Source organism: Orbicella faveolata, unplaced genomic scaffold (genome assembly GCF_042242905.1).
Source record: "Orbicella faveolata isolate gen_17 unplaced genomic scaffold, um_ofav_v1 contig_1, whole genome shotgun sequence".
Taxonomy (NCBI): Eukaryota; Metazoa; Cnidaria; class Anthozoa; order Scleractinia; family Merulinidae; genus Orbicella; species Orbicella faveolata.
Window position 1 is genome coordinate 8,789,963 of NW_028301536.1, and position 13,035 is coordinate 8,802,997.

The 13,035-nt window shown below is 36.6% G+C and overlaps 1 protein-coding gene across 6 annotated transcripts in view; it reads right to left on the bottom strand.

The window, feature by feature from the left end:
- Window positions 1-13,035, bottom strand: part of LOC110059410 (protein crossbronx homolog) — a 95,936-nt gene that overhangs the window by 80,992 nt on the left and 1,909 nt on the right. For all 6 annotated transcript variants that reach the window (XM_089287999.1, XM_089287994.1, XM_089287997.1 and 3 more), the window contains exons 2-4: window positions 4,173-4,237; window positions 2,419-2,497; window positions 1,189-1,260 (exon numbers count right to left, since the gene is read on the bottom strand). In XM_089287999.1, the coding sequence (XP_089144125.1) occupies window positions 1,189-1,260; window positions 2,419-2,497; window positions 4,173-4,237 (216 nt within the window). The remainder of the gene's footprint in view (window positions 1-1,188; window positions 1,261-2,418; window positions 2,498-4,172; window positions 4,238-13,035) is intronic.

Consider the following 13,035-nt stretch of genomic DNA (forward strand, 5'->3'; position numbering starts at 1 on the left):
GTAGTCAGGGTAAACTCAGTACAGAATTGTAATTGAAAATTATTAATGTCGTTGTTCCTAGCGAAAGTAAGTTAACCATGGCGACTTGCGATTGAACCAGAGCTATTACTCGAATACAAACAGCTCGTGATGGCATTAATGGGGGAACACTGCCTTACATTTGGTTAGCCCATGCGACTTCTGGCGATAGCGTAACAAAACAACCTCACTTATCTCCCCAGCACTACGAGCTGAATGACAGACAGCACATGCTAGATCGGACAAGAGTATTGGTTAGCAAGCGATGTTCAAAGGCCATGAAAAAACAACAAGCTTGGGGGAAGTCGCTGCGCAGACTTAACCGCACCACACAGGAGTGACCCTTTGTTCATTATGCAGGAATACATGACCAACCTCGTCTCCAAAGGGAGGGAGGGAGGGAAAATTAAACAATAGATTTACAATAAGTAATAGCTACGTTGCTTAGACGAACTCAGAATGGACTCTGAACAGTTTTCCGAGCTTTTATATGGAGACGTTCGTCTGCTTGGAAGCCAGTAGAAAAGGCTGTACTACCGAACAGCTTACCCTAACATGTGTAACATCTTAGACATGAATAGTGCTTTAATGCTTTGCACCAATGCTATGGTACGTTATAACGTTCAGAAGATAACAAAGCTACAATGTTTTAGGTTCAGCTACAATAAGGCTTACAGTTTGTTGACCTTTGGAATATAACTGCTCAATTAAGCTCTATAGAAAGTGATGCCGCCATGAACGGCTCATTCAGAACGTACATCACGCTCCATTAACTATATTTTACTGGCGTGACAGTAAAATCTCATTTATTAAAACACTGCAATCCATAATAACACTCAATATTCCCTAAGCGATATAACATTTGCTACAATAACTATACGCCTCTAAAACTCTATGCTGTACGCATATCCGAGAGAAACAGAGCTTAAACATTCAAAATACTACCATAGAGTCGTAGAGCTCTACGAAAATTTCTACGCCTCATCGAGCTTCGTAAAACGGGCTGGGTATATTTTCAAGAGCAAAATCATTATGTGCTGCTTTACAACAGACAAGATCTCTTTCAAGGCAAATCAGACAGGAGAGGAAGGAGTTAATTGACAGCTCTTTCTTTGCAAAAATTCAGTCAATAAGCACGTTGAGATAAACTAACTGTAAAACCATGCTTACCCATTAGCTGGATGGACTTGAGGATGGAAGACTGCTGTAGTAAATTTCAAAAGAGGTCGGCTTTGAGGAAAACTGAAAATAATTAATTTTAAAATGATATATAATATGTTCGCTTTTAGACAGTGAACCTTTTCTGTAGAAATTAAAAAAGAGTAGTCAGGGATCTTGGAACACTTAGGAAAATATAACTCTTATGACATTAGTGAGTGGCACAATGACAATAACTAAAAGGTGTTCAAAATTGTTTGTTTGCACTACTTTTAAAAATTGCTTCACAGTGCTTACCTCTTATTAACCAAACTTAGTCGGTCTGTATGGGAGAATCTTGACCATTGCAGTGAGGTCTGTGCACATGACCGAGATCACGATTCTCCCATACAGACCGACTAAGCTTGGTTAATAAGATGTTTATTATAATTTATAGCAAACAAGAACAATGTACATGTAATTTGTTTAAAGTAACTGGTTTGTACTAACTGACATCTAGCTTGCAAACAGAGATGAGCTGAATTTGAATATAATTCTGCCAAAGTTTGCTTGTCCTCTTTACTTTTTTTCTCATCAGACTTTTTGGCACTTCCAGAAATAAATATTGTTAGAAGAAAATAATCGATGTTTTTGCATTTTAGTTTGCAACTTCTTCATCACAAAATATATCCAGTCTAGATGCCGATCAAGATGGGAAAATCTAAACTGTTTTCAATATCAATTTCAGCCAATCAAATTGGTGAATTCGGTAGTTCCCAGTCTTTGTGAGACAGCCATATAATCGATACTTATATTGACTACTTTTATTGTACGTGTATGTAGATTCCGTATCTGATGATCATTTCATCTGAACCCACAAACAGAAAATAAATGATATCGTACTGTCTATGGTTTTCCCTAATAAAAGGTATCCATATTACAAAGGGTCTGCATTATAGACATTTCTTTAAATAGAGAAGGTATAGTGTACAGTGTATGGCCTTCTTGCCAGAAGCAAAGAACTGCCCATATTTAGAGAAGTGTCCGTAAGGAAAGGTTCCACTGTGGTACTGTAATTCTAGTGTTTTATTTCCATTTAGCCTGAATAACTGACTCAAATATACATCTTCCTCTCCATATAAATACAGAGAAACATGTATATTGGTACATAATTTATTAAAAATTATATCCCGATTCTCTGAAGTTCAGATCAATCTAATAATGAAATTCATGTCAGTAACACAAATTATCAAGTCTACTCACTCATCTTCAAGTATAACAACAAATCGGAAGATGCCATGTCTGTAAGGTCCTACTCTCACAAATATTATCCCATGCCAGACTACACAAAAAATACATGTAAACAATATCATTTAATATATTACCACTTTCTCACTATTCCCCAGTCAAGGTAGCTAAAGACTTCAGCGCAATAAGTAAAACTAACAATGTTAATGGGAGTGAACAGACACTAATTGAGTCTATGATCATGTTTACATAAAAAAAATAGACAACTATGTAGGAGACAATATGATTGTGAAGTGGAATCTGATTTGTGTATCACCGATAACATTGTTATGATTTAAAACAGAACTGGACAACACAAAGTTCTGTAAACATACATTGGAGGGGAAATGAGCCACAATAGAGAGATGACAGATAATGCCAAGCCTGCAAATAACAGTCGGTCATCGGAGAATTATCTGGTGAATTTGAGGTTTTGACAGGTAAAGGCTTAGCCTGATCATACACTCTGAACAGGCATTTCTGCTAAACGAAAAATAATTTAATTGGAAATTTGTGGCCGAATATGGAACAAGCGATTTTATTATACTGCGCCACACAATACTATGCAAAAAAGCTTTGTTATCAGTTTCGTTTTTATTCCATTTCTGAGAAATAATTTTATCACGCCCAATGCGTTGTCTCAAATGTCACATCTAATTGTAAACACGCCACATCAGCACCACTATTCAGGCTATGTGTTAATTTACGCATTTTGTGGTGGTGTCTTGTGAAGCCCCATTTAGTCTGAATTACGTTCGTATGAAAAATTACTTAAATCTGAGGTCTTATATGTTGTTACTCATTGTTTGTTATCTGCAAGTGTTGTGGAATTAATTTTCAGTTGTAATTTGACCCGACTACATTTCGTTTATCTGAATGCAATCGCTTTCAAAAACTTTAAAACCTCTAAAATGAAACCAAATGTATCCCCAGTCCATGCCATATGATCAAAAATCAGTTTTATGGCTCTTTATAGTTTTTTTTTTTTGCAGCTGTGGTTCAATATATTTTGAATTAGTTTCTGTGCCACAGACATGTTTTTGTGAAAAGTGTGAATGTACAAATTAGTAATGCTTTGTAGTCATGACCACTTCCAATTTGAATTTCATCTAACTATGCAAATTTATTTATTTAATTGACCCCAAAAATTTTCGAGGTTAAGTTGCCTTCAGAAAAAGTCAAAGAATTCATTTCAGCCAATTTTCAAGTCTCTGAATGTTATTGTGAGTGAGTGTTTAGACTGACAAGCTGTCCACCTGGAAAACTGGATACAGGGCAAAATACGGAATACCTGTGTGATCAAGTGAGTGAAGCCAAATTGATTTTACACTCAGTTGACTTCACTTTTAAGTCATTTGAATTTGCAACCAACACTTTGGTGAAGGGTCTACAATGAAATACCAAAATGTCTCAAAGGTCTCTCATTTTTAGTTTGTAATGACAAAAAGAATTTGTTCGACCAGACTGGCTTTTTGTAAGGTCAAAACCTGTCCTTGGCCTGACAAATGACCTGCTTATAGACAAAAATTATCTGCAGGCTTGTAATGCACTTCCCATGTGAAGGTGCAGTCAAGGTTTGCCCAAGAATTATGATTGGGCTATTATATGTATGTGCTGTGAAACTTCAACACTGATATTTGTCATTAACCATATAGTGAATCTCTGTATAGACACAGTACTGCACTGCATTCCTGTAAAGTGACTTGCTACCAAACGAAAGTTCTACTGACCTTGTAGTGACTTCAGTGATGGCATTACATACACTCCACCAACTGGATTTTGGCCCAAATGTTTGCTGTAATGAGACAGTATTTTAGCCACTTCCAGCACCAAACATTAAGGTTTACTTAACACATTTACTAACAGAAACCAATACAGAACTCTCCAGTCTCCAGTAGATAAAGTAGGATTTTTAATGTTAGTAACTTAATAGTGGAGCTCTGGCAGCCCAAAGGGCTGCCAATCGAAGCCCCAAACCCAGAGAGGTAAAGACAAAAAGATCTTTTAGATCTTATAACTGCGCTCTTAAAATTTAACTGTTTTCTTAGCACCACAGTCACAACGCAGTGCACATTACAAAGCAGTCCTTGATGATTCATTGATTACTGCAATCACCACATCACTTGATCAACACAAACTGTGTTATTGCACCATCACTCTTAGACTTTGTGAAATCTAAAATCACCTGATCAATCTGTTGCACAACTGATGACAACGACTACACACGAATTTTTTAAGCATCTTATTGCACCATCACTTGTAGCTGTTGTGAAATCTCCGATTGCACTGGTCATCAGTCGTAGCCGTTGTGAAATCTCCGATGACATAATGGTCTTAATCTGGAACTTTCTTCAGAATATGTATGGGCATGAACAATGCGATAATAACACTATTAACAACAGCTTTGTTAAGTCATGTTTACACTTAATTTAAATTTAATCAATTTTTCTATGAGTAGTCACACAAGTCACAGAATTCAAGAATTACGTTATCCACGGCTATCTTTACTACGATGGTTATTTCCCTACTAATAACATAATCCTTGCATGTTCTGACTTCTTCTTTGCTTGGCTTGCAAATATTTAATTTTCCTTCCAATCTCTGAACTCACTTCAATGAAACAGTACAACAATTCACTTCTCGTCTAAAAATACAAAAAAATGAAAAGACTGTCACTCCTGGCAGAATAAACTTGCAAAGTAAACCTTATTTACCACATAGCAAAAGTGAAAGCTGCAACGTCAGTGCATTCCATGGCTGACGTAATACCTTTTTTTAGCTTATTTATTATTCCCTTCGAATCCAATACTTCGATAAAACCAAAAGAAAATATATTTTACACACAATAAAGAAAACAATATCCATAACATTGTCCATGTATCAATGTTTCAACAGCTTTTAGCAAATCAACATCACAGGTTACATGAATCAAAATTTGGCTGAGAGGAAGTTTGGGTCTGGTCACAGACAAAACTTAAAAATAAAACATAGGCACGCAAGGCGTGCAAGAGTTATTTTTTTTGTGAAGTCTCGGAGATAGGAGCATTCATGGAGCTGTTTACAGTAATGATTTGGTTAATTTGACAAGTTCTTTTGGTTGCGATGTACCGCAAGAAAGAAACTGGGAATTTACAATGTACATACAATGTTACATTGGTAATGGTAAGATAACTCCCTCACTCACCAATCACATAGCCCTTCCAACCCCCAAGAGGAATTTTTGCTCAAAAATATAGCTAAATAGTAAGCCATAAAATGTTTGACTAAACACACTACAGTAATCTGACACGCCTCCCGATTAATGTAGATACCATCTTATTTTTTTTTCAATTCATTCTTTGATAAAACCCACACTCTGATTGGTGTGGCACATGCACATGCATAACTCCCTCACTCACCAATCACATAGCCCTTCCAACCCCCAAGAGGAATTTTTGCTCAAAAATACTCAAGTTAAGAGACCTTTTTGTATTTTATACGAGTCGTAAGTTTACCCTTTTTACACAACACAACACAACAACACTACTTCACCGAAAATACTGTAGAAAGAAAGAGAAAAAAAGCCTCTCTGACAGATTGGAAGTCTGATTTGATTAAATTGCACTTTAATTTGGTGCTGCGCAGTCTTCAAAGAACTTTTGAGCACTTTTGATACTTTTCACCTCTAAAAATATCGGACTGAAAAGAATGTCATAAAATGTCCATCAACTAAAAATGAACTGCTACTGCAGAGATGTAAAAACCATCCAGAAATGAAAGCTTTCTTTGTTTAATATCCTGAGAACAATAGCTAATAACTTGTCAGCTCTAATTGAATTTACTCCCATATGAAAAACAAAAGTGTTAAGTTACCATTTGTAACTAAAGATAACAAGCATCTCATGGGAAAGAGAGGTGACGATTCATCAGCTCTAATCGAATGTACTTCCTTGTGAAAAACAAGTGTCAAATTACCCTTTTAAAGCTTTGTAACTGAACAATAAAAATATCTTGTTATATTTGCAGGCAACAAGAACAATTGTCACCTACACTTGCTCTTGTAAACGTTAGAACTGTTTAAAATCTAGTCTCCTCTCCTCTAAAACGTGTCTTAAGAACTAGAAGCGACGATTTGTGACCTCTAATTGAATTTACTCCTTGTGAAAAACAAAAGTATCAAGTTACCTTTGTAACTTAAAATAAAAATATCTTGCTGCGTTTGAAACTAACTCACAAATTGTTTCAAACCTCAACGCTCATCTCGTTCGTAACTGAAATCCTCAGCCTAACCCACAGAAAATGTCGAAGTCCAATATATGAATACTTCCTCCTCTTTTATAGAAGACTAGATATGGCCGTTCTAAACTGTGTCGAGATCAGATCTTCTCACATACCATTTACCTTTACAACAAGAAATTTGATTGGCTGTTTATAGTAGATTCAATCTAATTGGCGTGACATACATACTTCTCTCACTCACTCACTCACTCACTCACTCATCCATTGACCCATCCATAACGTACCCGACGCGCTGACTAAGAGGTATTAATTTCTTTTACAAAAAAATAACTCGAAAAATAATAAACCCCACGCAAACCTAGAACAGCGCTCGGCCCATGGCCGCGCGGTTAAAAAGGAAACCCCTGAATTGATTTTTTGATGGTTGTCATGGCTAGCGGTATTGCTTGTGAGTGCGTACACATGACAACGACAATGGGGACGGAGTCGCACAAGATGGTGGCCAATACTCTAGTTAATAGGCGAATCTTTGCTGATGTCATTGTTTACAATTTTCCTCATTAACATACGACTTTACACATAGAAGGCATCATGCTAGACACGATTTTACTAGAAGTTGTGAAACTTAGTAAGTGGTGAAATTTTTGGCTCTTTGGGTGTAATATTCGAGGAGAAATTGGCTTTCAAAAACATCAAAATTTCTGTGTGGCGAAAGCGCTAATGAGCTCATACATTCTTTCTGAAATTTTGAGCTTTTAAACCCTCATCACACAAAAAGTATTCAATACAATTCCTTGGGATGGTTAATCGTGCTGTGCCCTTTCAATATTCAGTATTAATCTCTTTGTAGCTCCATCAGAAACTGTATCACTTATGGTAATGTGGCAAATATTGTAAACAAAGATTCTCCTATAGGTTGACAGAGACATTCAGCCTTGGTTTATGGCGTCCGTCTGTGATATTGGACATCCATGTTATGGTCAATTGACACCTGTCATATCAAGGTATCTGCTGACCAGTATCATGTTACCATATCACAGGCTCAAGGTTAGAACTCATTGAGGTCACAATTGTTTTGTAAGTTGACTGCTGACCAAGTGGTGGTTTTTGATCGGATTGTGGGCTCATGTCAGACGAGTTTAACTTGTTGTAAACAGGGCCACGTTGTTCGGAACCTGGTTAATGCTGACCCAGGGTTAAAAGTTAACTGAAGTATAAATTTTTCTTGAATACAAATGCTTTTCACTGTTTTTTGTTTATTTTGAGATGATTCAAACTCAAAACAGAGGGCCAAACAATAAACAGAAAACCTAACTGCAGAGTTACAAAACTCAAATCAAAATTCCAGCTTATCCTGGGTTACAGTAATTGGGCTTTGAACAACCCGGCCCAGGATTCCCATTTTTAGACTTGGCTAAATCTGTATATTAGCAGAGCTCTGGCAGTCTGAAGGGTCATACGCATACAAGCTGTGGGGGTGTCTGTCTGTAGGCTGTCTAGTGACCTGAGGTTCTTTGGTAGGTACAAGTCATTTAAATGTGTCTCGTGGAAATCCACAAACAAGAGAGAGACAAAACAGAGACAAATTTCCAGTTTTCTTTTGCAATAAAATCATCATTTTTGGTCCACCATCTTGAATGATGTGGTATTCTCCATGAATGTAATCATGGCAGGCTCAATTCCATTTTGTCAACCGCTGATGCTCTGTACTGCATCTGCATCCGCAGAAATGGCATGATCGCATCAGCTGTTTTGATCAGGATATGGCGTCAAGTAATAATGTCAACACTTCAAAAAAATAGGTCCACAGTGCGTACATGTGTGGCTTACAAGTTATACTTGTAATTAGGACAAAACTGAATTATCATGAAAAAAATGAAAGAAGCTACTAAGATTTTCAACACAAAAGGTCAGTGATCCATAGTAGGTGAAAACATGAGTTATTTTAGGGAATAGGGTGCTATTACAGAGAATCACAAAGTGTGCTCGTGTGAGGCTTCCTATCATTTGGTTTTATCGTATTAGCAGTTACGAAATGGTAAATGAGGTGCTGCTGTATTGTAAGTGAATTTGCTAATTTGCGAGTAATTGAAACTTATTGCTTCAGCTTATAACTAAAAAGATTAATAGGCCTTGATAAATATATTCCAAACCAAACTTAAACAAAAAAACAAGAAATATGAATTTTTCTTAAGGGTTTAGCACATTATTTGTGAAAGCCAGCATAATCAGCAAAAGATTAACTGATTCATTGTATTATTCATTCATTGTATTATTTCCTGCTGCAAAGCAAACCCTTTAAAATATAGGCAATCCGTTAATTGAGGAGCATTTGCCATTTTTTGTGCTAGCTGATGAGATGAGATATTTGTTACTGGAGTGCAGGTATTTTTCAATCAATCAATCAATCAAACAGTCAATCAGTCAATCATTCAATCAATAATATTTTAGCTTCATACAACAAAGTACAAGCTCACACCATATCAAAGCATAACCACAATAGCTCTAAGTTGAGTGGATTCCTAAGAAAGCCTAGCTCTTTTTATGAAGCCCGCAAATAAATTATTAACCGTTATTTCATGAGTGCAGGTTGGATATGAGACAATGGATAGCCTATAAGGCATGTAGCATTGAGCTGACTATAATCATTTCAAAAAATCATAAGTGCAATAATCATTTTATTATACATTGTAGTCACCATCTGTCTTCTCATTGGCTAAAAGCTTACAGTTAATTCTGGGAAACAGCGCAACCTACTGATTATTCACTAATCTGCTAGCAGATTAGTAAATAATCCATAGGTTGCGTGTGCAATGCCGCAATGCATGATTTCCAAGAGTAATATCAAGTTCATGTAATAACATGGCTAGTTGAAAATAAACTGTGCTTGGTGCGATAAAGCATTTGTCATTATTTTCTTTGAAACAATGTATGACAAAAAAAATTATGAGATTTGGTTTTTGCGATATCCGGAATAATCAAGGTCTCGGTTAGTGTTATCAGCTTCAGCCTTCGGCTGATAACACTTACCTTGACCTTGACTATTCTGGATATCACAAAAACCATATCCAATAATTGTTTATAATAATTAAATTATACACATAAACTTACCATATTTGTAGAGCATGGTATAATTCCTGAATGATATACTAGTATTACGGCTAACAAGCCAAGGAAAACTCAAATTGTAATAATGCAATGATCCAGTTTTAAATAAAACTGATTGTATATATGGCTTAACAAATTTAAATAAGACAAATCCATACATGACATAAATGTATGGTCATATTAATCATTGTCTAAATCTCCAAATATAACAAGCTCACTTTTCGAACAATATGTGATTATGATTTTTAAGTACATGAAGGCATGACTGATCATCACAGTTATATACACAACTAAAGCAGTTGTGAAATTAAAGCCTAAAAAAAAAAACAGGCCTGAACGAGATTCAAACCCATGACCTCTGCAATACCGGTGCAGTGCTCTACCACCAACTGAGCTATCAAGCCAACTGGGAGCTGATCATGTTTTGAGTTTGTAATATACCCGTAGATGGTTAAGAGTGCAAGTGAATATATGAAAGATCATATATTTCAGCTGCGAAGGAAGATGAAGACATGACTGATCATTGCAGTTATATACACAACTTAAGCAGTTGTGAAATTAAAGCCTGAAAAAAAATTCAGTCATGTCTTCATATCTTTCTCTGCAGTTCAAATATATGATCTTTCATATATTCACTTGCATTCTAAGTACAGTAAACAAATGCAAATCACCTCTAATATGGTAATTTATTTCACTTTTGAATATCTAATTTGGACAAAAAGAAAAGGTCCCAGTTCATGTTCAAACCGAGGCGAAGAAGCATACTTACTCAAAAGGGTAAAAATATATTTCATAAATCCTCGGCTTTACAGTCAACTGATTGTTGCATGACCTCTTCCATGACTTACATTTGTAACCAAGTAATTCCACTAATTCATCCAAATGTAAAGGGATGAAATATATTTCCTTTGTTTCCGAAAGTCTTGAGAAGGCCTCTGCGATTTGTATTGTTTCAAAACTCAAGTGGTAGCCTTTGAATTTGTGGTCACCGATGGAGACATTTCAAAGCAATGAATAGAGACTTTTAAAAATACAATGGCTCCTGTAGAACCTACACTGGACACATGCCAAGTCTGCCCTAGCTTTCACGAGGAACTTTACTCCCATTGTCTCGCTTTGTTGTCTTGCATGAACACCTGAAAGCGAAACAATTGCAAACGGGTTTCGTTATTTGTACTTAATTACAAAGCTGGATTTTTGACATGCAAAAGAAATGATAACATGCAGAACTCAAGACCAAGCTCAAAATGAAAAACGACTTACCTTTAAAACTAAAAGCAGGGGAAACTAGAGACCACGCTTACAACCGCAATGGCTGACTCTGACTAGTGCACAGTACAACACAAGACCAAGTGACAAGTGCTGACTCTCGTAGACAAATAAATAAATAAATCAGATTATGGCATAATGTGGCTATACACTTCATGTAAGCCACACAAAAACAAGCACAAATACATGCAGGAAGACCAAAAGTGTTCCTTTCAGCCTTCAAGGCAGTCAAAGAGGCCTGATTTTCATTAACTGCACAGCCATGGGCTGAGCGCGGTTCTTGGTTTACACGGGTTTTTTTAACCGCACGGCCATGGGCCGAGCACGGTTCATGGTTTACCTGTGGTTTTTTTTTTTGTCGACTTGTGTGCGAGCAGACCCAAGCTTCCACTCGGCCAAATTTTGAGTCACGCAACCTGTGATGTTTACTCACCAAAAGCTGTTGAAACATTAATAAATCTCATAGACGGTAAATCTATTCCTTAACAATCCAGCTTTATCGTGTTAAAATTTCAGCGAAATCGAACAAAACCAGAATTAGTTAGAATTTTTTTGTGACCTCACTCCCCAGACTTGACCTAACAAAGGAAGCAACGGTCGCCCATAGCAACCGAAAAACACGAACATAACAAAGCCGACGTTTCAGCCAAAAAACTCCAGAATTATCGCCTGAGAGCTTAAACTTGAGTGGGAACATCTTTTTCGAACTTTTTTCTACTCATTTAAACGAAAGACTGGCCTTGGCGGGCTACAAAAAAGACCAAGAGAAAAACAGAACAAGACAGCAGAACAAGCCGATAATATTTCATAGCATGGCTTTCGGCACGAAAACGAAAATACAGCTTACTTCTGGATAAATTCAGCCTTAGAAGCCAGCAACCGGTCCCAAATTACTTTCTGTTTCCTTACAAATGTCCTGACTTCCATCTCCTACAGATTTTGCCCCAATTTTGAGCAAATAAACATTTTGTCGACGGTGACCGCCATTACGGTGGCTTGCATACTAAATTAGCTAACTTGACAAAATTCTCCCATGGGGGGGATATGACGAAAAGAGCTGAAAAATGGTCCGTAATTGGGTAATGATGAGATGATCCCACTGTCCAAATTTGGTGAGAATCGAAAGTAACGCCAATTTTCTGTCACGTTTTCAATCTGTGGTCACTGGAGTGACCAAAATCGATACATCGGTCAGGATAGAGTTTTATTATTAAATTATATGACTTGTGTGACTACTTTGCTAGCCCTTTACTCGTGGAAAACACCAATTAAATTTAATCATGACTTTTAAGAAAGAAAGCTGTTGTTAATAGTGTTATTATCGTGTCATTTATATTGTTCATGCCCATACATATCCCGAAGAAAGTTCTACAAAGATTAAGACCATTACGTCATCGGAGATTTGTCAATGGCTACCACTGGTGGTAATGGTGGAATAATGGTGCAATAATACAGTTTGTGTTGATCAAGTGATGTGATGTCTACAGTAAGAAAAGAATCATCAATGACTGCTTTGGAATGTGCACTGCGTTCCGACGGTAGTGCTAAGCAAACAGTTAAATTTTAAAAGCGCGGTTATAAGATCTAACAGATCTTCTTGTTTTTTTCTAGTTTTGTTGGTGACCAGACCCAAACTTCCTCTCGGCCAAATTTTGAATCATGCAACCTGTGATGTTTATTCACCAACAGCTGTTCAAAAATTAATACACGGACAATGTTACAGATATTGTTTTCTTTATTGTGTGTAAAATATATTTTCTTTTGGTTTTATCGAAGCATTGGATTCCAAAGAAATAATAAATACGCTAAAAAAAGGTATTACATCAGCCATGGAATGCGCTGACATTGCAGCTTTCACTTTCGCCACGTGACAAGTAAGATGTGTTTACTTTGCAAGTTTATTTCACCAGGAGCGACAGTCTTTTTGGTTTTCCAAGTATTTTTCGTATTTTTAGACAAGAGAAGTGAATTGTCATGCTGTTTTATTGAAGCGAGTTC